At 52.9% G+C, this 26,116-nt stretch overlaps 9 protein-coding genes across 9 annotated transcripts; 5 read left to right on the top strand and 4 right to left on the bottom strand.

Annotated features, from left to right (window-relative positions):
- Positions 1 to 1,488: 1,488 nt before the first annotated feature.
- Positions 1,489 to 3,623, bottom strand: QC764_511990 (uncharacterized protein). Its single transcript, XM_062948425.1, has 5 exons — positions 3,402 to 3,623; positions 3,142 to 3,334; positions 2,955 to 3,078; positions 2,394 to 2,900; positions 1,489 to 2,342 (listed from the first exon to the last, which is right to left on the bottom strand). The coding sequence occupies exons 1-5, from the start codon at positions 3,598 to 3,600 to the stop codon at positions 1,632 to 1,634; spliced, it is 1,734 nt and encodes a 577-aa protein (XP_062799188.1). The 5' UTR covers positions 3,601 to 3,623; the 3' UTR covers positions 1,489 to 1,631.
- Positions 3,624 to 4,331: 708 nt separating this feature from the next.
- On the top strand, positions 4,332 to 6,688 carry QC764_511980 (uncharacterized protein; the record flags this gene model as incomplete). The annotated part of the gene is made up of 2 exons (XM_062948424.1): positions 4,332 to 4,722; positions 4,788 to 6,688. Exons 1-2 carry the CDS (start codon positions 4,659 to 4,661, stop codon positions 6,686 to 6,688), a joined length of 1,965 nt encoding a protein of 654 aa, XP_062799187.1. The 5' UTR covers positions 4,332 to 4,658.
- A 531-nt stretch (positions 6,689 to 7,219) lies between these two features.
- Positions 7,220 to 9,496, top strand: QC764_511970 (uncharacterized protein; the record flags this gene model as incomplete). The annotated part of the gene is made up of 2 exons (XM_062948423.1): positions 7,220 to 7,872; positions 7,930 to 9,496. 2 exons carry the CDS (start codon positions 7,220 to 7,222, stop codon positions 9,494 to 9,496), a joined length of 2,220 nt encoding a protein of 739 aa, XP_062799186.1.
- Positions 9,497 to 10,214: 718 nt separating this feature from the next.
- On the top strand, positions 10,215 to 12,227 carry PTR2_4 (peptide transporter ptr2; the record flags this gene model as incomplete). Its single annotated transcript, XM_062948422.1, has 7 exons — positions 10,215 to 10,225; positions 10,279 to 10,544; positions 10,597 to 10,777; positions 10,839 to 11,096; positions 11,148 to 11,287; positions 11,340 to 11,526; positions 11,576 to 12,227. The coding sequence occupies 7 exons, from the start codon at positions 10,215 to 10,217 to the stop codon at positions 12,225 to 12,227; spliced, it is 1,695 nt and encodes a 564-aa protein (XP_062799185.1).
- A 259-nt stretch (positions 12,228 to 12,486) lies between these two features.
- QC764_511950 (uncharacterized protein) lies at positions 12,487 to 13,705 on the top strand (the record flags this gene model as incomplete). The annotated part of the gene is made up of 2 exons (XM_062948421.1): positions 12,487 to 12,586; positions 12,909 to 13,705. The coding sequence occupies 2 exons, from the start codon at positions 12,487 to 12,489 to the stop codon at positions 13,703 to 13,705; spliced, it is 897 nt and encodes a 298-aa protein (XP_062799184.1).
- Positions 13,706 to 15,690: 1,985 nt separating this feature from the next.
- On the top strand, positions 15,691 to 18,554 carry NUP37 (Nucleoporin Nup37). Its single transcript, XM_062948420.1, has 3 exons — positions 15,691 to 15,909; positions 15,979 to 18,240; positions 18,292 to 18,554. Exons 1-2 carry the CDS (start codon positions 15,860 to 15,862, stop codon positions 18,200 to 18,202), a joined length of 2,274 nt encoding a protein of 757 aa, XP_062799183.1. The 5' UTR covers positions 15,691 to 15,859; the 3' UTR covers positions 18,203 to 18,240; positions 18,292 to 18,554.
- Positions 18,555 to 18,868: 314 nt separating this feature from the next.
- On the bottom strand, positions 18,869 to 19,735 carry QC764_511930 (uncharacterized protein; the record flags this gene model as incomplete). Its single annotated transcript, XM_062948419.1, has 2 exons — positions 18,869 to 19,462; positions 19,525 to 19,735. The coding sequence occupies 2 exons, from the start codon at positions 19,733 to 19,735 to the stop codon at positions 19,164 to 19,166; spliced, it is 510 nt and encodes a 169-aa protein (XP_062799182.1). The 3' UTR covers positions 18,869 to 19,163.
- A 682-nt stretch (positions 19,736 to 20,417) lies between these two features.
- QC764_511920 (uncharacterized protein) lies at positions 20,418 to 22,104 on the bottom strand (the record flags this gene model as incomplete). Its single annotated transcript, XM_062948418.1, has 2 exons — positions 21,070 to 22,104; positions 20,418 to 21,015 (listed from the first exon to the last, which is right to left on the bottom strand). Exons 1-2 carry the CDS (start codon positions 21,465 to 21,467, stop codon positions 20,418 to 20,420), a joined length of 996 nt encoding a protein of 331 aa, XP_062799181.1. The 5' UTR covers positions 21,468 to 22,104.
- Positions 22,105 to 23,179: 1,075 nt separating this feature from the next.
- wsc1 (Protein SLG1) lies at positions 23,180 to 25,949 on the bottom strand. Its single transcript, XM_062948417.1, has 3 exons — positions 24,186 to 25,949; positions 23,634 to 24,121; positions 23,180 to 23,576 (listed from the first exon to the last, which is right to left on the bottom strand). The coding sequence occupies exons 1-3, from the start codon at positions 24,559 to 24,561 to the stop codon at positions 23,562 to 23,564; spliced, it is 879 nt and encodes a 292-aa protein (XP_062799180.1). The 5' UTR covers positions 24,562 to 25,949; the 3' UTR covers positions 23,180 to 23,561.
- Between the last annotated feature and the right edge of the window lie 167 nt (positions 25,950 to 26,116).

The raw sequence follows: 26,116 nt of genomic DNA, 5'->3' as shown, positions 1-26,116 counted from the left end.
CGTCAAGTCGCTTCAACAAAGACTCCATAGCCGATGGCCCTGGGACAGTTGTGTCAGTATTCGAAGCTGGAACATACCTGACGGCGTCTTCGTGAAGTTGAACGAACAAGGCATGAGCCAATATAATTGAAGGCCTCATTTTGAAACGGCTTCCAGAATGCAGCTTGAAGATGAGTAGGTCTACCGAGCGTTATATATGAAATCCAGTTGTCGTTCTGCTTTGGGTCAATAGTAATCTGCTCATGCATCGCAATCCCATTGCATGCTCAACATTCTCCGCTTTGTATAGCACATCATGTCCTTGCATCCATCTGCTAGTTATCCTCCGGGCGGTAGACTTGCTCCAGACTCGACGTCAACAGAAACAACGACTTCCACCCAACTGGGCCCATGTGACAAGGGCTGCAATATCAGGGCTTGGAACTCATGGTTCAATTCAGGCTAATAATCTTCAATGGCCTCGAAGAGCGTGATACTGAAGGATGAAGAAGGAAAATACAGTCTTGGTGATCCTGAACGCGTATTTTATCCTCCCTTGCCTGGCCCGTGCCCTTGTTGGCCTCAGGCCGCTGCCAAGTCCTCCAATATCATACAGGACCAGTGGGCTTTCTTTGATAACCGCCATGCCTTCTGATTGTCTGCCTCACTTTGACGACTGGTTCACAACGTGCAGTTACCCCTCCTTGCGGTGGTATCGACAGTGTTGTTGGTGGTGGTTGTGGGTGGTTGGCTTTTTGCCGTGTGACAGCCCAGTGGTAAGTATATGGCCATCACTACAGATATTTCCGTAGAGGCGGGCAGTATTATCGCTTCGCCGGATTGATTCGTGGCATCATGTTAACGTTGCTATGGTACCACTGCGAAGGCCTTAGCACCAAAAATCCCTTGAAAATATCCCGCGTTCAATTGTTCAACTGCAGCTCGACAATGCCACTGGCAATATGACCAAATACACGCGTATTCGGTCCTCCAACTGCAAGAATTTCTATCCCCACGACTTTAAGAATGAGGCTGAGAACATCTCTGACCTCACCGTTGATAAGCCCTTTTGCAGCTTTCCGCTTATAGTTGACAAGCCTGGCTTTGAACGCAAGAAGAAGCCCGGTTGTGTTCGAGTTCTTTGTCATTATGAAGGCTTGATAATCGACAAAAGTAAATTAGACGTCATCTATCATAACCCAATGCATCGAACCCCAAGCAGAAGGTTTGATCTGTTTCAAAATCGACAATCATTAATGAGCATATGTTAGAAGAGGAAGAAAAACAGCCTATTGTCAGCCGGTGGCTCACTGGGACCTGAGACTTTGAGTGTAATATCTCCATCAACCCTAGCCTTTTCCTAGCCCACCGTGCTGGTCGCTTGGTGTGTTGGGGATACTGTCGAATAGCATGTCTTGTTTCTTTTGTTGTTATAGAGAAGTTACCATTCAGGGTAAATAGATCTCACGCTCAAAAACACCACCCCCGCCGTGACAAAATAGTGGAGACTGAAATGCGAAAGAAAGGCCTTAAAATATGAGTAACAGGCCCTGAAAACTTAGAAGATAGTCGATCGACCTTAAGAGATACCTATTTAATGGGCGTCAAGAAATATCTTACACTCAAGGACTGATTACCTATGTACTGCCCCGCTAATCTACCCCATCCCAGACATCATCACCATAGCCCCTCCTTCTTAGCCACGCTTCCAACACTCCCCACCCCCCATCTACACAAAAGACTTCTCTCTTCTTGCCAACCTTCTTGCTGGCCCCTCTGAGCATAGAAGCCGCCATCTTTCCAGAGTCCCCATCCGAACAAACGACAAGTGTTTGTCTGTCATCATCTTCCTCTTGGTGATTCAACACACCAGTCTCTTCGAACGCGGCATTCATTTCCTTCCACCTCTCATAAACAGCCTGCGGATCCCCATAAAAGTCATCTTTTGTCACTGATAATGGAATATTCACCGCATTTCTCAGATGGGATTGGACAAACTCCGCTCTCGGCCTTACATCGATGACCTTCCCCATCGAAGAATGCTGTGACTCAACACTGGTCGTGGTAGCGACACTGTACACCGATGATGATGGTGATGCCGTCGAGAATATCGTCGAGGCAGACTCCGAGACATCTGATACCGCACCTGGTGAACAGTCCCCGAACATCCCCTCAAATGGTTGCTGTTGCTGCCTGTATGTTCTTGATGTTCGCGTCGTTGTGCAGGCGCAAGAGGAGGGCACCATGCATAGCATGTCCCCATCATACTTCTTACCACCCTCCCCAACCAACATGTCGACTGTCTGCTCTGGCGCAAGGAACCATCTTTCGTCATAGGGGTCTTGGTCCACCTCTAACAAGCACTGTTCCCTTGTCAGTCATTACTCCTCTTCCCTTTTCTGGGTGATACATACCTGATTTCTGATCCCCGGAAACTCCTCCTCCCCTAGCTTCTGATAATACAACTCCATATACTGATACGGCAAATCCGCACACAAAAACACACAGTTCACCTCCTCATTTTCATCCCTCTTCAGTTCGTCGGTACCATTTTCTCTCAGCCACTCCAGCAGTCCATGAAGTGCCTCCCCTGATGACGGCCCGCAGATAATCCCATATCTACTCAGCCTCATACTCATCCTGAAGGAATCTTCCGACTTGACACTAATAAACTCGTCAATCGTCTCCCTCCACGGAAACGGGCTTGACTCAAACCCAGGGAAATGTCTCGGCCCTGGTGTTGGGTCCCCAAAGACGTTGCAAACACCAACAACTTTGATATCAGACGACAAATGAGATTTGAGATATCGCCCTGTGCCGGTGATACAACCCCCTGTCCCAATAGTAGAGCAGAGCACCGACAAAGAGGGGAGTTGCAGCGCAAGCTGAGGGGCGGTGTGGTTGTAGTGCGATTGCCAGTTCTGTCTCATTGTCAGTCCTACCCAAACTCAACCAAAGCAAAGACCTTGACTCACAGCATCATTATCATACTGCCCCAAATAACACACCTCCTCCTCCTCCCTCGCCTTCCTCCTCAATCTCGTCATGATCCCTTTGGGGTCTGACGGCTCCTGTTGTGCCAACCCTCCATACAACGATCTATCCCTCTTGTCAGTTTCCTCCCCAAAACCACCACGGGCACCCTCAAGAATGAAAACTTACATCCCCACCCCAAAGAACCTCAAAACCCTCAAGCTCTCCCTCGTCTTCTTATTCGTCACCCAAGCCTCAACCCCCTCATGACCCCACAACGCCCGCCCAATAACCCCCATGCTGAGCACCGTGCTCCCTGAACTCGCTTCAACAATCCGTTTGGCGATGCGGGCTTTGGATGAGGTTTTGAGCATTTCTAGGGCTGTCCCGAACAACACACGTCAGTGAGAATACTACCTATCAGGGATGCGAGAACGGGGTGAACAAACCAGGAAGAGACTTGACATTCTGCGCCGGCAGCGCCGTCAACATCTTTGCATAAATCCTCACGCCATCCTTGCGGAAGGGGTTCAACGCGGCAGGTAACTCGACCAGTGGCAACGGCGGGTTTTGCTCGGGGTCGAAGTAATGAGACAGCGAGTCTGGGCCGGAGAAGACGTTTAGGGGGTTGGGGTTTGTGTATGCCATGTTGAAGGCTTGTTAGGGAAAAGTACAAAATGGAATCCAAACGATAGTGATAGTGTTCAGGGTCTGGAAAGCAAGGTGAGCAAAGGTGAACTACCCAACTTTGAGCACCTCACAGATGTAAATAACTTCCCCTCCCTCTCCCGTCACCAAGCTACCCGGAACATGGCCTGTCTACTTCCTACCCACACACACCATTCCCAGCACTTGACACATGGGTTCCCATCACGCCGGAACATCACCCTCTGGGCAAGTCTTACCCCCTTGTCTCTCCCTCTCGGCAAGGTGATCACCCACGTCCTACCTACCAAGGTTCCTACCACCCATCTCGCAAGGTACCTACCCCAAATTCCCCTGCCGGGGAACCAAACATGTTACTCCCGCAAACTTGCTCTGATCTTGCGCACCTTGGTAAACATGATTGATCCCCGGCCGCGGTGTAATGTCGCCATTGAATAGCATGCCGAACATCCTGCGCACCTTGTCGACCTTTCCCCAGTGCAATGTCACCGAAACACAGGTGATCAGCGGGGCCACCCACACCCCCAGTCTCATTCAAAGAGCAACGTGGAGCAGCAACCGCGCATGTGTGTTTACCACTCGCTTTGGCAATTCCCTTTCATGTAGGTACCTACCATGTACCAACCCCCAAATGGACACCTGTCAACATCACAAAACCCCCATATTTCACATCCAGCCCGCTGTCAGTATTATTCTGCATGATACAACTTGCATAAAACCATCACAGTTCGTTTACACCCTCCCACGCTTTCCCGCCTACCTGGAACTTCTCCCCTACCCACTCCCGTTTTTATTTGACTTACCTAAGACAAGGCTTTCTCCCCAGTCTTGTCCAACCCTCATCTACACACCACTCAACCATACCATACCTTTCCCGGGCCCGGCTGACTTCCTCCGAATCATCGTCAGCAGTGCGACATATTTTCCCCAGACATTCACGGCCTATTAAAACCGGCCGGCAGAATTGCCCTGTTTCACGGCACCAATACCATCAACACAGGCCTACCACCTACCTTAGCACCGAGGTTCCTACGCTCAACATGACGTCCGCCAATCCTTGGGGCTACGCCTCTATCACCCTCTCCCCCGAAAGAACAGTACATGGTACTTACTCACCCTCTAACCTCACCCTTCATTACCGATGTACCATTGCTTACTCCCCCGTCCAGCAACGATTTCCCTTTGCACCAATCTCACCACCAACCAAAAACCCACCAACAACACCATCCCAGAAACCTGGGCCTTGGACCTCACCTTCACACGCTCAGCAGCAGCTCAACCATCAACCCCCATCCAACTCAACCTCCAGCAGGACACACCTCCCTGGAAAACTCTCCTCCAGCAAACCCTCTCACCCCCCACTCCCCTTCTCACCATCCGCTTCCTCTTCACCTCCACCCCCGGCTACATCACCCGCTCAGACCTCATCCCCCTCCGCTTCGAGTGCCTCCCCGGCCTCCTCTCCGCCCACACCTTCCTCACCCCCCTTCAGCACGTCACACCCATCACTCCCCAATCCCTCACCCCCAGCAACCTCCCCCAAATCCTCTCTTCTTCTCTCGGAGCCCTTTTACTGTCAAATGACTACAGCCCCGCGGTCCTCAACAATGAAACAAACAACAGATTGGGATTGCCCTTCCTCCTCCCCTCACCCCCCACCCGAAAAAGAATCGCCTGGGTCCAAGGCCGCGAAGATATCGACTGCATCGAGCGAGCTCTAAGCGCCGCTCAAGCGTTAGGTATCTCCCTCGTCATCATTGACGAAAAAGGTCATTGGTTGCAAGATCCGAGTTCGCCGTGGGCACATCTAAGAGAGGACTTCATCGAGGCAGACGTCGCTCCCAATGAGGATTTTCCTCAACGGATTGTGGATGCTGTGAGGGGATACCCCAAACCAATCAACGGCATCGTCACCATCAGCGACGTCCGCCTCGCCGGAGTAGCCAAGGCGTGCGAGATTTTGGGTCTGCCGACTGAGTCCCCCGAGGCGTATGAAATCGCCGCTGATAAAGGCCGGACAAGACTCCTCGAGACGGTAGGAGCAGAGGAGAGTTTTGTCTTGAGGCATAAAGATGATCTCGAGGGGGTGTTGGCCCAAAACGTGGAACTGAAATTCCCAATGGTGGTCAAGCCCGTTATCGGATGGAGTTCAGATTGCGTGACCAAGGTCAAGAATGTGGATGAGTTGAGGGTTGCAGTCAAAAAAGCATCAGACAGACACGCCGACTCCCCAAAACCAAGCACAGCCGTGGTGGTAGAACCATACGTCGCCGGGCCAGAAGTAGACGCCAACTTTGTCATGCTCAACGGGGAGATCGTCTTTGCCGATATCAACGATGACTTCCCCAGCCCGGCAGACTCTGCCAATGCCGGCTTGAGGGAGAACTTCCAAGAGACGCAAAATGTCCTCCCCTCTGCCCTCCCCAAACACGAACTGGAGGCTCTCCAAGACCAACTCAGAGCAACGCTTGTCAGGCAGGGATTCAAATCCGGTGTCTTCCACTGCGAGGCCCGGGTGCGGAATTCGAGCGTTAAATACCAAGACGTTGGAAACGGGATCCTCGACTTGGTTCCGGCAAACAACCAAAATAGTACAGACGGAGCCACAGACCCGGAAGTGTACCTCCACGAGGTCAACGCCCGACCACCGGGATACCTCGAGTCGGTAGCGGTGCAGCTGGCGCATGGCGTCGACTACTATGCGCTCCGCATGTTGCTCGCGCTGGGTGATGCAGAGGAGGCTCGCTTCCGCGCGCTGTCACACCCGTTCCGCAACGGCCCGCAGTTCCACCTCTCGGTTATGATCATTCAGCAGACGCGCAGAGGCATCATGAGGTCAGCTGACGCTGCCAAAGAGTTTCTGGAGAAATATCCTGATGTTCGGGAGAATGTGGTGGACTACTACACGCGCAAGAAAGGGGGTGATGTCCTCGAGGGTCCGGATGCGGCCTCGCTCTGGTGGATTGCCTTCTTCTCGGTTGTCTCTCGGACTTCGCGCAGGGATTTGTTAGAGAGGGTGGCTTTCATTGAAAAGAACTTTGACTATGAGTTCGACCCCCTTAATGATTAAAACTCGCTCATCCTGACAGGTGTCGGTGTGGCTGAAAGGCTAAACCTAAACCTGGGCAAAGATAAGGTAACTCTTGAGTAGTGTGGATAGCGTCTTCATCGTAACCACAAAGGAAAAAAATCTTGACAACCGTTGAATTGCAACCCCCCCCCCCTTGTCTGTCAGTGATGGTTATGCCAAGAAAACACTCACCCAGCCAGTCAGAAGCGAGCAGTTGTGAGCAGGTTGCGGGGGTTACATGCGCCACCAGTGAGCAAGTTTCGGCATCTGAGCAAATTTGCCGTGTAATATCAATAAACAAGGGGCCCCGCAAGCATCAGCAGCAAGCCACAACATGCCGTGACTGAATCTTCCTGACTCGAGACCTCGACAGAAGTCCCAAGATGGGTAGCGAGGAGGTGCCAACTAAATTCCCCAGAAACCGGCATCGCGGGCTGCGACCCAAGCCGGTTGGTTCACATATCCCTGTGCTTTGGCGAGTGCTCGGGGCGGAAGCCGATACTAATACAACGTCGAGAATCCTGTGCTTCCATGCTAGGAGAACGTGTTGGGCCCGTAATCTTTTTGTCTGATCAAGTCGCCCTTTTCCCTGGCCTTGTGCCTTTCCAGCTGGCTCGCATCTCTCTTTATGTCGAATTCGAGTCAAGGTCCTTCAGCAACGGTACCAAAATGAGAGGCCTTCTCACAGCAGCAGGGCTGGCGGCCCTCGCCGTCCCAGCACAAGCCCTTATTGGATACGGCATCACCATGTACGATCCCTCCTGCGGCTTCGGTTGCTACGACTCGGTCTCGGGTTTCATGCTGGAGTGCTCGGTAATGGACCATGGACCGGTGGGCGCGCACAGTCACGGTGCTGGAGGCCCAACATCACCAGAATGCCGTGCCGGGGACGATTATTTCCTGACGACACTGGCATACTGCATGAACACCACCTGCGATGCCTCGACCCCAAGATGGAAGTTGGAGAAATTTTGGTCCGAGCAGGCCACCGGCAGCAAGACGGTTGCGGCGAAGTGGTCATACACCGAAGCTCTGGCGCAAATCAAGGAGCCCCCCACAGACCAGTATGGCGAGGATGATCATCACCTCACCCGAACAGTGCTCTTGGATCCCGAAACCGTCAAGGCCAACACCTTGACTCGAGAATACTTTGAGCAAGCCGAGACGACCCACTCTCAATATGGGTAGGTAAAATCCGCAGGCCGTCATGCCGTCCACGCCACTGACACCGACGCCTCTAGACTCATTCTCTTGATCGTGGGCTTTGGCACACCAGTGGTCATCTCCATGTTCACCAGGCTGCCATACATGAGCACCCTGTCAGACAAGCTGAAGCCATACCTGGTCTATCCCTCGCTCATCGGAACATACCACGTACGGCCCCTGCCCTACCTCCTCGGAAACGCTGCAACAGTCGGCCAGTCGCTGTACGTCATCATGTTTGCGGCGCTGAACATCGCCATGGCGGCAGCAGGCTACAAGTCTGTTCAGCCCAACGCTTGGTTCGCGAACGAATGGCAGGAAGTAATGGGATACTTTTCCGCCAGAACCGGTGTCCTAGCTTTTGCTTTGACGCCTCTTGTCATCCTGCTTTCTGGCCGCAACAACATTCTCCTCTGGGCGACCAACTGGTCTCACTCGACCTTTATGGTCCTCCACCGGTGGGTGGCCCGGATCTACGCTGCCCAGGTCATCATCCACTCGGTTGCTGAATTGGTCTTGTACATCGACATGGAATCCTACGAAGCCGAATTCAAGACGGAGTACTGGGCCTGGGGTATTGTGGCCACAGTCTTTGCCTGTGCCATGTTGGTCTTTAGCTCGCTCTTCTTCAGACGGTGGTCGTACGAGTTGTTCCTCGTTGGTCACATCATCATGGCCGTCTTTGTGATTGTTGGCAGCTGGTACCACGTCGAGTTCTTGTTCCAGCGCAGGTGGGGATACGAGTTTTGGCTGTATGCCGCCTGCGCTGTCTGGTTCTTTGACCGTATGATCCGGGTCTTCCGCGTTCTCAAGAACGGCCCCAGACGGGCGGTTGTCACAGAAGTGTCTGAGGATATTATGCGGGTTGATGTCAAGGGCATCCGGTGGACAGCTGCGCCTGGTCTTCACACCTATGCCTACTTTCCAGCCCTGAGCCCATGGAGACCATGGGAGAACCACCCGTTCTCCATCCTGCCCACGGCTCTTCTCCAGTCCAAGCGGGATGCTTCCTTGTCCGGAGCTGCTTCGGGCAGTGACACGCGGAGCACCGCTGATGTCGAGAAATCAGGCGGCGTCACCAGCACCAGCACACCGCAAAGAGACGACCAAGCACTTGGCGGGGCTCCTGGAACGGGCATCACACTCTACGTCCGCAAGTCCAAGGGTTTGACCAAGCTGCTTACCAACCACAACTCCCTCCTCACACTCTTGGACGGCCCATACCCAGACAACCCGACAGATGGGGTGCTCAAGTCGGACAGACTCCTGCTGATCGCCGGAGGAGTCGGAATCACGGGTGTGCTGCCGTACATTGCGAAGCACACCAACGTCAAGATTTGCTGGAGCGTCAAGGCTTCGGCCGAGGGCTTGGTGCGGGACCTGGAGGGTCCGTTGTCCAGAGTGGCTGAGAAGGACGTCAGAGTTGGCAGCAGACTGGACGTGGCGGCGCTGTTGGCCGAGGAGGAGCGGACGGGGTGGAGCAGAGTCGGAGTGGTCGTGTGTGGGCCCGGGGGACTTTGCGACGACACTCGGGCGTTGGTGACAGCCAAGGCGCGGACCGGGCCGACTGTCTGGGAGCTCGAGGTGGACGCGTTCTCTTGGTAGGCTCGGCAATGGTGGCCTTTGCGGAGAGCGTGTTCCGTGGTTTCTGTATATGCATTTCCAAAATGTCATAATGTTGTTTACATGACTGTTCGATTCCTTTCGATGACTCGCTTGTGCCAGTGAATAGAGTGCTTTCCCTTGGCAGAGGTGTTGTTGGAATCGCGATGTTGAAGTTGGACGTTGAAATTGAATTGTGGGGCCAAAGAGAGAGTGGCAGATGGAGGGGTGCTTGATTGGGTTAGCCACAGTCTGCCTACACTTCTAACTTCACTTGTTCTCGCTGAAAGCTGGTGGGCGACGACAGGGTCTAACTTTCTCAACTTACTATCAACGGACATGGATATGCCGTGATTCTTCCTTCGTCTTCTGCATGTCTTCGGCTGCTCATCTCTTCAGCGAGCATTTGAGCAAGTTTCGCTGAGCACCCCCGGACCCCCCAAGATGCCAAGAGTCCAGGCCTGGTCACGTTGCAGGGACGCGCTGCATCTTGCATTACCAGGATCTCGATTGGCTCAACGATCTTCGAGTCGACACCTTGAGGGTTAGCACGTTGAGGGTTACTGGAGTGGGTGGCCCATCATGGCTACCTACGTACATCGACCGCCCTTTGTGGGTTCGCTCTCTGTAATGTTGGCAGTGGTGAGAGGAGCTTCTGTCTGGTATCTCAGTGTGCAGCAAGCAACATCAATACCTTACCTGATACCAACCACACCTCAGTATGGATTCGGAGTATGTGTTGTCCCTATTCATCTCACCGAAACGCACTGACTGACTCTTGGCAGAAAACAACCTCCAATTGCTGTTCAGGAGACTGAAAAGCCAGTATTCCAGGCCAATGACTTGGAGAAACAGCCACCAACAGAAGATCCCATTGAGACATCAAAGTCGGACACAACGCAGGATGACAGCATTTTCCCTCGAGATGCCACCGAAGACGAGATAGCAACACTGCCCAAAATCACCGACAAGATCCCCTTTGCCGCCTGGGCTGTCATTGTTGCTGGAGCCGGTGAACGTTTTACATACTTTGGTCTCATTGCACCATGGCGTAAGTCCTTAAAGTCTCACAGACGCACCACACAAAGCTCACAAAGGCCCAGAAAACTACATGCAATACCCTCAAGGCAAAGAACCGGTCCCGGGAGCTCTTGGACTGGGTCAAGCAACAGCCGTCAACATCTCCAATGCTTTTTTTCTGTTCTCATTCCTGACACCAATGCTCTTTGCGTTGATATCCGACATATGGCTAGGTAGATACAAAACTCTACTTTTGGGTCTAGTGTATGTTGACGCTTCTTTGATTGGACGCCACAAAAAAACACCTTTGCTGACCTGAACCCAGATGCTATCTTGCAGGCTGTGTAGTCCTCATTGGCACTTCGATTCCTTCGGCTCTGGAACAAGGAGCAGGTGTTGGAGGGTTGGCTGCAGCACTGATCTTGACTGGGCTGGGAGCTGGCTCCGTCAAAGCAACCTATGTCCCCTTCCTGGGTGATCAGTACATGCAGGCCAAGCCTCAGGTGATCCGTCAGAAGAACGCCAACTTGGTGGTCGTGGATGGGCCGCGGACTCTGCAATTCATCTACAACGCTTATTATTGGTTAGTTCTCCCACTTTTCAGTTGCCTTGCCACTTCATCTGACTCTCCCAGGTTCACCAACATTGCCTCCTTGAGTTCCATACCAGTCACCTTTATCGAGTGGCACCATGAGTTTTGGTCAGCGTATCTTCTGGCTACTGTTACACTTTGCATATCGATAGCTTTGTTTCTTTTGTGGTCCAAGAAGCTCGGTATATTCGTCTCTGACCCGAAACAACCGACATAAGCTGACAACAAAGATAGTCAAGGTCAAACCACAAGGCAATGTCTTGCCCAAGGCTGTAAGAGTCCTTGTCTGTGCTTCAAAGAACGGATTCGAGCTGGAGCACACAAAACCATCCTATCAAAAGACCCACCACGGCAAAGAGGTTCCATGGACAGATAGCTTTGTGGAAGAAATGCGCCGCGGCATGATTGCCTGCAGGGTGATGTATGTTTGACCCTCTGATCTCATGATCCAAATGTTAACACGAAAGCAGCTTCTTCCTCGTTATCTTCTACCTCTGCATCGCCCAAATGTACAATAACCTCGTCTCCCAAGCCGGCCAGATGCTTCTCTCCGGTGTCCCCAACGACATGATCCAAGCCTTCTCTGGCGTGGCTTGCATCATCTTTGGGCCAATCATGCAAGGCCTCTACGAGTTTCTCGCTCGCCGCAAGATTCCATTCGGCCCCATTGCTCGCATCACGACGTCGTTCATCTTCTGCGGAGCTTCCATGGCTTACGCTGCTGGAGTTCAGAAGTTGATCTATTCTACCGGGCCCTGCTATGACCATCCCTACAACTGCCCCGAGTCCGAAGGAGGTCGGCAGCCCAACAATGTCAGTGTGTGGGTGCAGCTGCCGGTCTACATCCTGCTTGCCATTGCGGAGATCTTAGGCTTTGTCACTGCATTCGAGTACGCGTACAGCAAGGCCCCAAGAGAGATGAAGACTGTTGTCCAAGCCTTGACGCAGCTCACTGCTGGAGTGGCCAGTCTTTTGGGGATGGCTATCAGCCCGGCGTCTAAGGATCCGAACATGGTGATTGTGTACTCGTGTCTGGCGGGAGCTATGGGGGTGTCTGCGGTGGCGTTCCTGTGGCGGTTCCGCCGCTATGACAAGATTGATGCGTCGTTGAATCAGTTCTAGTTCTCAACTTCTGCTTCAAGATGGCTAGAATTTTCTCGACGCAATAAATCCTGCTCTCTATATCTACACCTTCACATCGCGTCTGTTATCCAACCTAATTCCGTTCCGGTATCTGTCCAGTACCACGATGAAGCCTATGACCAATGCCTATAACCCCCACTGAACATTCTCGGGACCCAGCACTCCGTCAGTGATATTCGGTAAAGGTTGATGCAGACTGCAAGGAAACACGACCTACCCGAGCAGCGGTAACTTGCTCATGCAACCGGTAACTTGCTCACCAGCGAGGGGCTGGCTTGGCTTCCCACCCTCCGAACAGGGGGGTCCGATCTGCAGTCCACCCCTCCTGGAAGTACCTCGTAGGTACCCGTCGTGATACCACCTGGCAGGTACGCACCTTGATGGCTGGCCGCAGAGGTGTTGACCATGGACTCCATTGATATACCAGATCTTCTCTCGTGATGTTCACTGTGACGACAACACACGTGCAACACCTTGACTTGTCCAGCAGAATCTCAACCTCATCACTGATCCGATCACCTCGGCCCTTGACTCAGAAACGAGAATCAGCTGTGAAGCAGTTTCCCCCCTAACACTTCTCCATCACCGCTCTCAATATCATCGCCACCATCACCACCACCAAAATGACCATCACAACCACCACCATCCCAACCCTCACAGCCCACACCCACGCCAAATCCCAATACACCACCACCTCCTCCCGCCTCGCCGCCCGCCTCTCAATCCACAACTACAACACGCACCCCCAATCCTGGTTCCAATTCGCCCAAACCTTCATCCCCAAAAGCGGCTCCATCCTCGAAGTCGGCGCCGGCACAGGCGCCCTCTGGTCCCCCCCCGCCATCCCCTCCTCCCAACTCCCCTCAGTCACCTCCCTCACACTAACCGACTTCTCCCCCGCCATGGTAACAACCCTCAACTCCAACCCTGACATCGCCGCCCTTAAATCCATCCTTCCCAACGTCAAAATCCAGCAATGCGACGCCACTTCCCTCCCCTTTCCCGACTCTGAATTCGACACCGTCGTAGCAAACCACATGCTCTATCACGTTGACAACCCGATCGCTGCTCTCCAAGAATTCAAACGTGTCCTCAAAAATGGGGGACGGCTAGTCGTGGCGTTGAACGGACTTGATCATCTCAAGGAACTCTTTGAGATTGGGGGGATGGTAGGGAGGGGGAGTACCATTGCTGGGTTGGCGAAGATAACTGCTGAGAATGCACTCGAGCAGATCGAGGGGGCAGGGTTTGAGGGGGTGGAGAGGGAGAGGTTTCCTGGGGAGTTTAGACTGCCGGGGGTGGAGCCCGTGTTGGAGTATTTGAATAGTGTTGGGGATACGGACATGGAGGAGGGGAAGAGGGAAACAGTGAAAAGGGTTGTTGGGGAGAGGTTGGATGAGGGGGGGGGGTTCAGGGTGGAGAAGAATATGGTTGTTTTTGTTGGGAGGAAGCCGTAGGGGTTTGTGGTTGATGCGAGTTGTCATTCTCCGTCATTGATGTACCTATACCTAGACGCATCCAAAATACAACCTCAAACAACTCTTCCCTTTTTCCCAACGAACCACCCCGAATAAGACCTGCCCTGATGTTTTGTCTTTAAATTATTGCCGTCCACCATCACCTCCCCCTTCCATGAGTTGCACTCAAGGCTCACTCTCTTTGCGACCCGGGAACACTGATGCGGTGGATAAAGCGGGTGAGTTTACTCCGTGCCTGGCGGAAAAAGGCTTTGGGCCTGCCAGATGGCCCACTGGGCGATGATGGCAAAGTCGATTTTAAGAGGGCGTCGCTGCTGCTGTTGCCAGGTGATATGCTTTCATACCCAAGACCCCAATAAGGGGAGATGGGACGGGCGGTAAGGCTATAATCTGAATTCGTCGGTGCAGGGAAGGATCATCCCGAATAGTGTACAGGGTCAGGTTGGTTTGGTGACGGTTTCAGTGTCGATGTAAAGTACAATCTGGCAGACAGTAAGATTTATTTCACAGCTACCTACATATGGACCTTATATACCTTCAGTGGTGTTCCATGGTGACCCTCGTTGTTGTTCTCAAAGCTGAGAGAAGGTCCTTGAATGTGACGAGTCAACCGCCGGCATTCTCTACCAAACCATTTATGAGAACTGTTTTCCGTAATTTACCATCAAATAAGAGGACGAGTCTGCCTAGTAAAGTCTCTCAACTCTTTGTAATCGAGAATAAAGCTCCATCTAAGCTGGCCCAATAACCCTCTTGGGCGATGATGCTTTCCGTTCTGAGAAAGAGAGCATTTAAACCATGGACCCCATTGTTCCCCGACCTACTGCTCAACCGTCTCCGTTGGTTCATTTTGGAAGTATAGCTGCAAAGAAAAGCGAGAACTCATCGTACCCATTCCAGTCCTCGTCCACGACGCGAGACGCAACACTTAAATGAACAGGGCAGTCGATATGATGCATCCATGGCTTTGATATTACCTTGGGAGTCATCGACGTCTGGACCACTGCCTGCTCAACTGGGGTCCAAGACATGTTGGATGTCCATTCCAGACCTGAGCCGGCGCTACGTATGAGATCCCAACCTAACCTGGACGTGGACCTAGGGCGAAGCCAGAGTTCAGGAAGGATAACCTCGAGCGCAATCTGCGCTACACAGGGCACTGACCTATCGAAGGAGGTTCTGGAGCACCCAGTATTGCAATAATGACCACGGATGACATCTTGTCTTGGAAAGATCTCCGCCGGTCCAAAGTATCTTGAGAGAAATGGTCCCAAGTTAGATGGGCGATGCTTTACGATTCGAAGTTGGCGCGTACTTTCAACAAGAGACCGTCGAAAGATCTTGAGCAGCTTCTCAATCAACAGAATTTCGACATCCAGATGGTGGATCTTCTGCAGCTTCTCATGAATAGGAACGGGTATAGCCCTCTGGGCAAGGCGCCAAAGTGTCGCGCGGCGGTGGAGTTGAAGAACAGGTAGAGAACTTGGTGAGGCCGATATCAGGTTGTTGAGGCATTTTGGGCAGTCGATGGTGTCCAAGATTGCCTGATGGACTTTGTCAGGGAGGCCCTCGAAGGTTGGCATGGTGAATATGCTTGTCGTCATTGCAAGGCTGTTGCAGAGAGTTCAAGGTGGTGCTGGGAAGCGTGAAGAAGTTTTCATTTTTTAGATTGGGTTCTTTATAATTTGCCTACCACGGTAAGTTTTTCACACTTCGAGATTAGGTCGTGGGGAGACGGCCATCGTTCTGTTAACTTTGAGCAAAGCTGCGTAGAATTTGATACATGGCGGGCTGAGTGTTAGTGAGTTGAGGCCTTCAAAGTTAGTTGAGAGGCTTTGGGCGAAGAGGGGTGTGGTTGAAAGTGGGGTCTGAGCTTTACATGGGGTCTCAGCGCCGCGAGGTGGTCCAAGCTCCTTCGCGTCGGCAGCCATTGGAGCGCGGCGAAATTTATCCCAGAGCTTAACATCGCAGTTCAGCAAAACACAAACAAACAACCCAACTACGGTCCACGACGAAAGGATCGATCAGTCTCCGAATCTCACCAAGCTAGGCATACCCATTCAAGATTCTATCTAAAATCACAACCCGTCATCGACTCCCGACCTCCCGTTTCCACTCTCGTCGCTTGACGACATGCAATCAACTCCCAGAACTCGGCGCACGCCGCAGAACACCCAATACACGTGTGACTCCCCATCTTGCTAGCTCACACCATGTTTCTTTTGATCTACATGCTAACTACTGGCACTCAGATATACACTAGGTCGCAGAATACACCATGTCAAGACATACCCAGTCCAGTCACCTCAGGGAGCCACAATCCTGCTCTACGGCCACGAGAATGGCGTCACCGTCGTTTGGCGCGGCGGTCGAAGGCTCAAACCCCAGACCGAGAACAAATCAAAAGAGAAGAATAACGGTTCTACCTCCAATGCCATCATGATTATCGATTCCGACGAAGAAGATGTTCCCCCTCCTTTTGTCGACAAGCCCGAGTTCGAAGACAGCCCGACCTCGACGGCGACCCCCCCCCTCGCCGAAATCATACAGACATTGGATCTCGCCTTTGGCACCGCAGTCCTCAAAATTGCTGTTCTGCCAATGCCAAACACCACGTCCGCCGAGGCAGCCTGGAATGGTGCCGACATTCTCAAACAAAAGATCATCTTCGCTGTGACTTGCGCCACGAGCGAGGTCTACCTGATTACTTTGCCTCTGACGCCACCATCCAACGAGAGCAAGGCGCGACCTGAGCTACGGGAAAGCCTGCTGGCAGCGAATGCAGGAAAGGGCGTGTGGGGAGAGACATTGACGCTGTTGGGGGGCCAGAGCCGGCCATGTGAAGGAGTCGCCATGACATTGGCCAAGTCCACGGCTGCATCGAGAAGCAGATCGGTAGAGCCCACGACAACACAGTCACAGACAAGACAATCTTCTCGCGTTATCGTCGCAGCCCACTCCCGAGAAGCAAGTGGCACTCTTCGCTTATGGAACGTGCCCCTGGATGCCAAGCCTGGTGTCATCAGTCGGCTGGAGCCGTTCCAAACAGAATACCTCCCATCACCACTTTCCAGCATCTCTTTTAATCCTACCCAGCTCACCCAGCTGTTGACCGTCTCCTCGACACATGCCGTGCGTCTCTACGACTATTCGACACCGGCGCTTCCACTCGAGGATGCCTCTGAAGGTCCCTTCCCGATCCAGGGCTCGTGGCTGCTCTCGCTCTATCCCCCCTTCACCCGCAGCGCAACCATGTCGACTTCCCGGAAACCAATCGTAGCTGCCGAGTGGATCGCTCACGGACGCGCTGTTTTGACCTTGCTTGCAGATGGGCAATGGGGCATCTGGGATATTGAGGACGCGAGCCCAACGGCCACCAGTGCTAGTTCGGGTGGTCTGTTCAGTAAAGCCAGCGCCGGCCTTCGCGGTTCTGCCATCACCAACTTTAGCGTGACAGGCCACCTGGAGGGCACCAGCCCCTTGAAAAACCCCGCCACCCAAAAGTCACCAGCCGCCACTGGGTCATCTCGCGAATTTGTTCCCATGACGCCTCACACACGACGTGAAGCTCTTGCGTCCGCCAATGGAGGCCCCGAGAAGCTCGTTTGTGTACGGGGAGGCATCACCGTCACTCACTTGTCACCCGCCAAGGGAACAGCAACAGGCGATGAAACGGCGCTTCTCTGGCTTGGAGGCTCTGACCCACTTGTCTCGGTTGTTCCAAACGTTGCCAAATTCTGGGACTCGCAGCTGCGAAAAGCTGCTGGTGGCGGCAACCTCTGGAGTGGCACCCAGCTCACACGCATGGCCCGTCTGACGGATCTTGGTGCTGGTCTCCTCGGAGAGCGCTGCACAGGAGCCGCTGCCATCCCCAAGCCTGTCACTGCCAACAACTCTTCCGCGTCCGAAAACGGCACCCCCCCGGTCGAGGCTAGCCTCCCGGTTGAGGTGCTCATTCAAGGCGAGAGCCGCGTAGTGTTTGTTCACGAAAGCGAGGATGCTCCCTCTTTCACCAGCCGTCTTCTAGGAGCTCGTAAGAAGGTTGGCGGCCGCACAGATCTCGAGCCAGCCAAGGCCATTCTCGCCTATCCCAGGCCTGAGAAACCCAACAGCGTCGCTTTCAACCTCAGCATAGCCCACCGACCAGCATCTGAAAATGCGGCCTTGCTCCGGTCTGTCCGTCGACCCGCAGCAGCCGGTGGGCTATTTTCCCAGGATCAACCAAGAGGGGGCGATAGCTTGTTCCCGTCGGTTGAAGCCCCGGCTGTTCCTTCTCAGGGTGCGAGCCAGGCGATTGGGCTCCGGTTTATTAACGATCTGAACTTTGCGGCTGATCAGCCTGATGACGAGCAAGAGGCGATCAACAGGAACATTGAGGAGGAGATGATGGACATTATGGAGATTGACAGGGAGCTGGAGCAGATGGAGGATGAGAGGGAGCGGTCGACGAAGAGGGTCTTTTTCGAGGAGGGTTAGAAGCCTTTTTCGATGAGGAGGATGGGGGCGAAGGAGTGGTATGTTTTTTGTCTCTGTTCACAATGGTTTGATCTAACAAGTGTGTGTAGGGCCCAATGCGCGGAAGAATCAGACAACGAGTCCCCCTTGTTTCTGCTGTCAGCGAAGCGATCTGCGAAGCAGTCTCTCGAGGAGGGAGTGAGACGGGGCGAACCCCGGCGTCGGGTGTCGTTTGCCCAGGGAACCAAATATTGATAACGGACCTTTGAAACGATTTTATTGTACTGAGAGAGAGGGAAGAAGAAGAATGTAGGATACCCAATCAGCGAGGCAGCATCGATTTTGATCATCAAGACAGAATGAAATGTTTGCCCTCTTTTTTTTTTTTTTATTGTTCCTTTTTCTCTCTCTTTGTGTTTCTCCTCCCCTGTTTCTATTCTCAGTTACCACCCCTACCCAAATTCCGCACGGCTTGGTGGAGCACAAGGCGAGACCCATCCTTGATCCAGCTCTGTATTCCGAGCGGTAGAGCAACTGTTGGCCGAGAAGCTAAAGACGGATTTGCCTGGCCTACTAGATCCTTCCCACACGATGGCGAGGGGCAGTAAGGTTCGGGTCTCGAGGTTTTTTGGTCCGCTGGCATCTATTACGACGCATTCGTTCAGAGTGTTTTGCCTTGGTTGGGCATGATGATGATCTGGGCTTTTGCCTGGGTTGTTGTCTGCTCTACCTGACTAAGGGGTTTAAGATGCTGGTATATTTACTTGCTTTGCATCGATGTTGCCGTTCTTGATATGTGCCTGAAGTGACACGGCTGGTGCCGTGAGGAGTTATCACGATATGTTTGACCGAAGTGAAGAATGAACCCACTTTCCATTTGATGCATGCCCTTGCTCAGAACTTTTAAAAGAAAAAAACTCGTTACTCATCATACACATCCGCCCCCATCTTGCCTTCTCAACCGGGTATCACCACGTCTTCATTACAACTCACCCGCAGCCCCCCTAGCCTTCCCCTCAGCCTCATAAGCCGCCCCCTTGGCCTTGCCCGCAACCTCACTCGCCTTGCCCTGCGCCTGTCCGCCCAACTCCTGCGCCTTTCCCTGCGCCTGACTCCCCATCTTCTGAGCCTTGCCCGCCAGCTCATTAGCCTTGCCCTGGGCTTGACCGCTCACATTCTTGGCCATACCGGCGGCTTGCCCCTTGAGATCGGCAGCAGCGCCGGTGTTCTTTTGGCCGGTGACGTCTTCGGCTACTTCCTTTACTTTGGAGGCGACGGTTGCTAGGGTAGGGCAACCACATGTCAGTTGGGAACGGGGGAGGGAAAATGGGTGGGAGACGTACACCCAATATCAATGGCATCAACCAACTTATCGCTCACGGTCCTGTCCACCGTCTTGAGCGTATCCTTCGTCGTATCAGCAACCGTCTTCTGCAGCGTAACGCTGCTCGAAAAAGCGGCTCTGGGCGCGGTAGTGGTGACAGTTGTGGAGCGGATGGCCTGGGTGGAGAGGGTGGCCAGGCGACGGGTTGTGGCTTCGGTGAGGAAAGACATTTTGACTTTTGTTTAGGTGTTTGTAGTAGTTGCGATAGTTTTCGGCCGAGTAAATTGACAGAAATGGAGGTTTGTCTGTGTGTTTGCAGTACTGAATGAAAAAGAAATAGGATGAACACATGTCTGTGTGATGGTGGTGGTTGTTATAAAGGCAGGCGTTGGAAGCAGGTGATGATGTCATACTTTCGTTGGTGGTCCACGGAAGAGCTCCCAGATGACGTTTTGGTGGGGGAGCTTGGGAGCAGTTTCAGCCCCGATCTGCCGTGTCACTCTTGCCGTTTGGCTGCAGGCTAGAGGTAAAGAGAAATTCTAATGGCATGTGCTTGTGTTGGGCTGGGGAGGCTGCGATTGGACAATGGGGCTTGAGGCCATTTCAAGGGTCTAGATCTCTAATGTTACATATATTGGAAGACTGTGGTCGAGGAACAGAAACAAACAATTGCAGCTTTAGTATCCAAGATAGATTTTGAGACACCCAGTCAACCGATGACGGTCGATCGTGGAGAAAATAGCTAGTCATGCCACAACCGGACGAGGCCGTTCCAAAAGTCAAACCCAATCACCACAACATCACAGGCTGTTCCGGCCAGACCACATGTCGGCCTTGTAATGACGGTTTTATCCCATCCTCAACCTCTACTTCCTTTGCCGGCCAAAATTATATACTCATCAGCTAGTACATTTACCTCCCCTTAAACACAGGCTTCCTCTTCTCCCCAAACGCCCTCAACGCCTCATACTTATCCTCAGTATTCACCACCCTCAAATACATATCATTCTCCACCGCCTCCATCGGCTCCCCAACCGCCTTCAACCCCGCCCTGATCGCAATCGGCCCTCCCTCGCTAATCTCCGTCGCCAACCTCACCGCCTCACTCAACGCAGTCCTCCTCGCCAAGTCCAGCACCTTCCCATCCCTCTCCTTCTCCTGCAAACCCTCCCACTCCTTTTCGGGCTGCACCTCGACCAACCTATCCGCCAGCCCAAGGAAATACGCCTCCGGAGCGGAAACCCTCCTCCCAGTAAGGATTAAATCCCTCGCCCTGTTGATACCGATCAGAGCAGGAAGACGGTAAGTCCCTCCAGCACCAGGAATAATCCCCAACCTCGTCTCAGGCAACCCAACCACAGCATTCGACGTCATGACCCTGAAGTGCGTCGACAAAGCCAACTCCAACCCTCCCCCAAGCGCCAGCGACGAGATGGCCGAAATAGTAGGAATAGGCAGATTCGACAGCGAAGTCAGGGTACTCCTGAGATTCAACAAAAAAGCGGCAGTCCTATTTCCATATTAGCCCCCCCTCCCATCCCCTCCCTCATATCGCAATACTTACTCCTCCTGCGTAAACCCCCTCCTCTCCTTTAGATCCGCCCCCGCGCAAAAACTAGCATCAACCGCACTGGCAATCACCAACGCCCGCGTGGGACCTTTCTCGTCCTCCCCCGCCACGCCCCCGAATCTCTTTTTCCATTGAGGGGTTGGGAGTTCCTCGCCGGTCGCGGGGTCATATTGCTCGTGGACGTCCTCGATCTCGGAGCGGAGGGAGTCGAGCAGGGCGCGGGAGATGGCGTTGCGGGCGGAGGGGCGGTTGAGCTCGAGGATGCGGATGTGGCCGGTCGAGGGGGCCGGGATGTCGGTTATTCTGAGGAGGGGGCCGGGCGCTTCTGTGGAGTAGAAGGCTCTTTGGGCCAGCCGGGGGAGGAGGCGGAGGGGGGTGAGACCGGGGGCCATTGTTGTGGTTGTGATGATGGTTTGGGCTTGGCCGGTGGTGATGGTGGTGATAGTGGTGGTGAGAAGGTGAAAGTTTCTAGCGGGTGAGATGGGGAGCTATGGCCGCGGGAATGACGTCGAGTTTTGGGCGGGCGGGTAGCGTCGGCAGTGGTATTGGCACAACCGAAAAGAGGATGCAGCGAATATTTGAAGAGAGCAGAACCTCAATACTGGCGAATACTGTATCGTCTCAATGTTGGAATTATTGCTTTGTGAAGACTTCGGGCATTTCGAATAGCTCATCACTGGCTGGTGTGTAAACAGTGGTGAAGTTGCCGATGCCAGTGGAGTGCGCTTCCATTGCTCCTTCTCTGGCTCGGTAAACAGCTACTCATCCTCCGTTGCGTCAACCACCTCGAAACGGACATCAAAACGGTTCGAATCTTTGACTGCTTTCTCGCGTTTATTTGTTGGAACAACCAAGATGCTTACCAGTTGACTCAGTTCAAAAGCTCTCGGTATCTAGTCCACCCATCCAGCCCCTCAACCACATGCCAGTCAATCGGCATGAAATTTTCTCAGCCTCCCACGTCTTTCCCCCTCCCGCTCGTCCCAACCCCTGAAAACAACCCCGTTTCACAAACACCCAAAAAGCAAAAGATCACCACAATTCCCCCCGCCCGCCCGCTCTCTCTCTCACAACCCGTCTCGTTTCGAAACAACATACACACATCCGAGCTGCCTCTTTTTTGTCTTGGTGCCTTTTTCCTGGAAAAACAGAACGATCCTCAAACATCCGGTTACATAGCAGCACATCATCCTCCCTCCCTCCATCCCATCCCAAACAAGTTCAATGATGGTCGGTCGGTCCCCTATTTTGCTCTCAATCCCCTTTTCTGATTCGCCCAGGGATGACCTGGCAAATAACGTGAACACTGCATATCACGGGAAGTTAGACCTCAACTTCACCTCTCTGTTGCTTAAGGGTATCATCTCTGCAGTCGGTTTTTTTTTTTCTTGTAGATTGCGTAAACAGATATTTTGCGTTTTGGATAGATATAATTCTATCATTCTTGTCAAAAAAACAGCATGTAGTCAGAAATTAACCATGGTTAAGCCAAGTAAAAAAGGAGAGTAGGTTTAGAGGCCAATGTCTCAACCTCACTCATCGTACCTTAAGCTAATGATGTTTTGAGCTTGATATAAAATTAAACACGCCAAAGTGAGTGGGCATACGAGCATATAGAATGGAACTGTCAAAAGCATCAACAAAAGCACGCAAACACAAACCACCACCCAAACTCAATCATCAAAAGCAGAAATCATGCAGAACGATGACTCTCCCCCCTTCTCCGACCCAACCAACAAACACCAAAGCAAAAAGCCAGAGTAATAGTCAGGTATAGATAGACAAGGTAGATAGGATAGGATACGTAGGTGTAAGTACGTCATCTGAGATGATAGATATGTAAATATTTCCTTTATATTTCTCTCTTTCCCCCTACTCCTTCCCTCTTCCTCCCCACCCCCCCCCTCCCCCCCCCAAACAAAGGTAGGGTCTTCTTTCAATATCCCATCCCAATTCCCATAACACACCAAAAAAAAAATTGACAGCTAGTAAAATAAAAAAAAATGACCGACCGGAGCTTTATCAACTCCCCCTCCCAATTTTTGTTTCTTTCTTCCCACCCCTCCTGTCTGAGAGACAGAGAGAGATAGAGAGAGAGAAACAAGGCCGGGTTCCACCGGATTTTTGTGTAGCAGGAGAGCTGGACGTAAAAGAAAACAAAAAAGTAGCAGAAAAAGGAGAGGATAGACCAAGCATTCATGCAATGGTGTTGAGCAAAGATAGGAGCGACCGAGATACCCCAACTGCGGGATTCGGTCACTTTTGCTCAAACCTTACAACGCAAAAATATTCCTCCAAGTCGGATAACGCCCGCTCATGCTGTTTGCTCGCTCGCTCGCGTGATATTCGATGTGGGTTCCGAAATGGTAAACAAGATTGCGGCAGATATCCCCTCCTGATACGCCGATATTATGCAGATGTTCAAAGGTTAAAATACAGGCGAGTTCGTTTGTCGTCATCACTTTGGTCGATAGCCGGAAAATTGATCATGCATTGGTGACCTGTTGAGTTGTTAGTGAGCGGTACCATCTTGGGCCTTGAGCAGAGTCAAAACCTACGCGAAGGATCTTCCTGGAGTAATCTTCGTTGTCGGCGATACTGCCGTCGCTCATCCTCCTCTGGGCCATGACTGGGTCCATGCGGGAGTCGGCGCCGGAAATGCCACTGCCGCGGCTGCTTCCGGGGGGTTGGCCAATAAAGGCGCTCACAGCAGCGTTGCGACGATGCTCCTCTTCAATCTCCTTGTTCCTCTTGCGGCGGAGGTAGAGGTACGCGCCCGTGGCAAGACCCACGGCGGCGATCACACCAACCACCACACCGGCAACGATGCCGGCCACGTTCTTGCCGCCCTTCTTCTCCTCCTCTTCGACTGGTGCTTGTGTTTGCGTGACGACGCTTGGAGGCAGCGTGACCACCTGGGTTGGCGCGGCTGTTGTCGAAGTTGTGCTTGTCTTATGTTTCTCTCCCGTCGGTCCGCTATCTTCGGCAAAATCCACATCTAATGTCAGTCCTGTGTTGTACACCGAGAAATAATTCTTTCCGCCGCCTGCACATCATCGTGTTAGCATGTTGTCGTCTTTCCCACAGCACATCGGAGCCGGCAAACTTACAGGCCTCTTCGCCAAAGCCAGTGCAGCCAACGTCGCATTTCTTGTTGTCAACCAAATCATCCTCGGGCGGGTACTTGTAACCACACCAGCACTGGTTGCCGCCCGTGGTGGCAGCGGCCGTGAATCCTTTTGGAACGCAAGTTTTCAAAGCACACTCTCCGATTGAGTTGTACTGAATGACTGTAACAAACGTCATGTTATTGCCAGCTGATTTGAAGCATCCTTGGTTTGTCTGCGCGTTCAGTCTGGCGTCTTCGATCGGCTTTTGTACTGCAACAGGAATTTTGGGGGTGGTCTGGCGGGCCGCCATCTGCTTTTCTGGAAAGGCCTCGGCGACAGCGAGCAGCGCCGCGGCGAAGATGGCTATCGACTTCATCTTGGGTTGTGGGAAGGTGACGAGGTCAAAGATGGAGGTGTCGCGGCGACGGTTCGCGGTGTCCAAGGTGCCCGAATGGTCCTACCCTAGGTACTCTGCACTGTCGATTGCTTCGGCGGCTGCTACCTTGCTCAGGTGACTGGGTAGGTCCACTTCAACGATGGCGGCGTGGGCCAGTTCGCTTCTTCTTCTTATTCTCTTTCTCTTTTTTGTTGCGTGTGTTGGGTATCGGCCACAGGTTCACAGAACCTTTTCAAAACGGGCGCTGGGATGCCAAAGGGCGATGAAAAATGGACAGAAAGGTGAAGCGAAGTGGTGTTGTAAACGAGTGGTCGCGATCGGGTGGGATCGGGCAAAGATGGTTCGGTGGTTGCGTTGGAGGTTCTCGTCTCCCTGTTTCGGTGGACGGACTACTGGTGAGCGCGCATCGCCTTCGTCTCGGACTGGGTGTAGGCGTGTTGTCGTCGTCGTCGATGCTGTTGTCGATGTTCGATGTATGGTTTGATGAAGAATCGAAGATCGAGGAGAAGGTAGGTACACTACACACGAATGGGTTGAAAATGAGCGACTTTGGTTATTACGAGATAAGGAGTGACAGTGGTTTTGTTGCAGATGGAGAAACTGGGCGACTGGGCGAGGGAGGGAGAGAGCCAGGGGGAAGGATGCAAGCGAAAACGAAATTGCACTGGGACCTCGGGATGCTGGGGGCTCGTCGCTGTGCTTCTGTGCTGCCCTGCAGGGGCACCCTCCTCGCCAGTCGTCGCTTCCCCCAGGTGTCGTCCCAACCGAGCCTAGCGCGACGGGGCACCCACACGGCCCAGTGGGCCAATGGAAGCGCGTTGGCAGAGGAGAACAAATTTCAGGGGCCCGGCTCTCTTCCGCCGATCACTGTAAGGTCGCGGCCCTGATGTGCCGTTAGCAGAATCGCATCCCATGTTACTGCTGCCGTCTGACTCCTAAGCCTTTGCTCTATCAGCATCTGTCATCTGAGCATCGTCCCAACTCCCACGATACCAACCCTGGCAAATTATGCACACACTGTGTGTCACCCTGCCACGTTCCCAGCATCTGCATTCGTGTTCATGGCGGCGCCGGCCATTCAAACGGTTTTCCTCCGCCCTCATACCTGTCATGCTGGGATAATTGGTGTATTTTTGGACACTGGATAGCCAATTTGAACGATAGCGGTCCCCGTGCCCTGTTGTCGATGGAGTCAATGGGGATAATGCTCCAAATGTCAAAAAAAAAAATACATCGGCAAACTGGCGATAGCCTCTAGGCTGGGCGCTGGGCGCTGGGCATCTGGTGGCGGCGGGGCCGGGGAGTCCAACTTGAAACAAGAAACACGGGGTTCGGTCCAAAGCACGCCGCCAGCCGTTTTCATTTTTGTGCATTCAGTTTCCCACCCCCTCTCCCTCTCCACCCTCGAGTGAGTCCGTCTGTCTTGACCTGAGCTGATCACTTCTGCTTCTCTGCTGGCGCTGCAACTTCATTGGCGGTTGGTTGTTGTTTTTGTCGTACCGTTACTGTCGGCTGTCAGGCGATTTGGGGTTAA

This window comes from Podospora pseudoanserina, chromosome 5 (assembly GCF_035222485.1).
Source record: "Podospora pseudoanserina strain CBS 124.78 chromosome 5, whole genome shotgun sequence".
Taxonomy (NCBI): Eukaryota; Fungi; Ascomycota; class Sordariomycetes; order Sordariales; family Podosporaceae; genus Podospora; species Podospora pseudoanserina.
Note: the sequence above shows the minus strand (reverse complement) of the source record. Positions and strands in the feature narration are given on the sequence as shown.

Bases quoted from the DNA above. Each gene is read 5' to 3' on its own strand.
- QC764_511990 (XM_062948425.1), bottom strand. From the start codon at position 3,600: ATGGCATACACAAACCCCAACCCCCTAAACGTCTTCTCCGGCCCAGAC. The intron at 3,079-3,141 runs GTAAGTTTTCAT...CAAGAGGGATAG, and splicing joins AGGTTCTTTGGGGTGGGGAT to ATCGTTGTATGGAGGGTTGG. The intron at 2,901-2,954 runs GTGAGTCAAGGT...ACAATGAGACAG, and splicing joins GGCAGTATGATAATGATGCT to AACTGGCAATCGCACTACAA.
- NUP37 (XM_062948420.1), top strand. From the start codon at position 15,860: ATGCAATCAACTCCCAGAACTCGGCGCACGCCGCAGAACACCCAATAC. The intron at 15,910-15,978 runs GTGTGACTCCCC...ACTGGCACTCAG, and splicing joins CCGCAGAACACCCAATACAC to ATATACACTAGGTCGCAGAA.
- wsc1 (XM_062948417.1), bottom strand. From the start codon at position 24,561: ATGAAGTCGATAGCCATCTTCGCCGCGGCGCTGCTCGCTGTCGCCGAG. The intron at 24,122-24,185 runs GTAAGTTTGCCG...GATGATGTGCAG, and splicing joins TGGCTTTGGCGAAGAGGCCT to GCGGCGGAAAGAATTATTTC.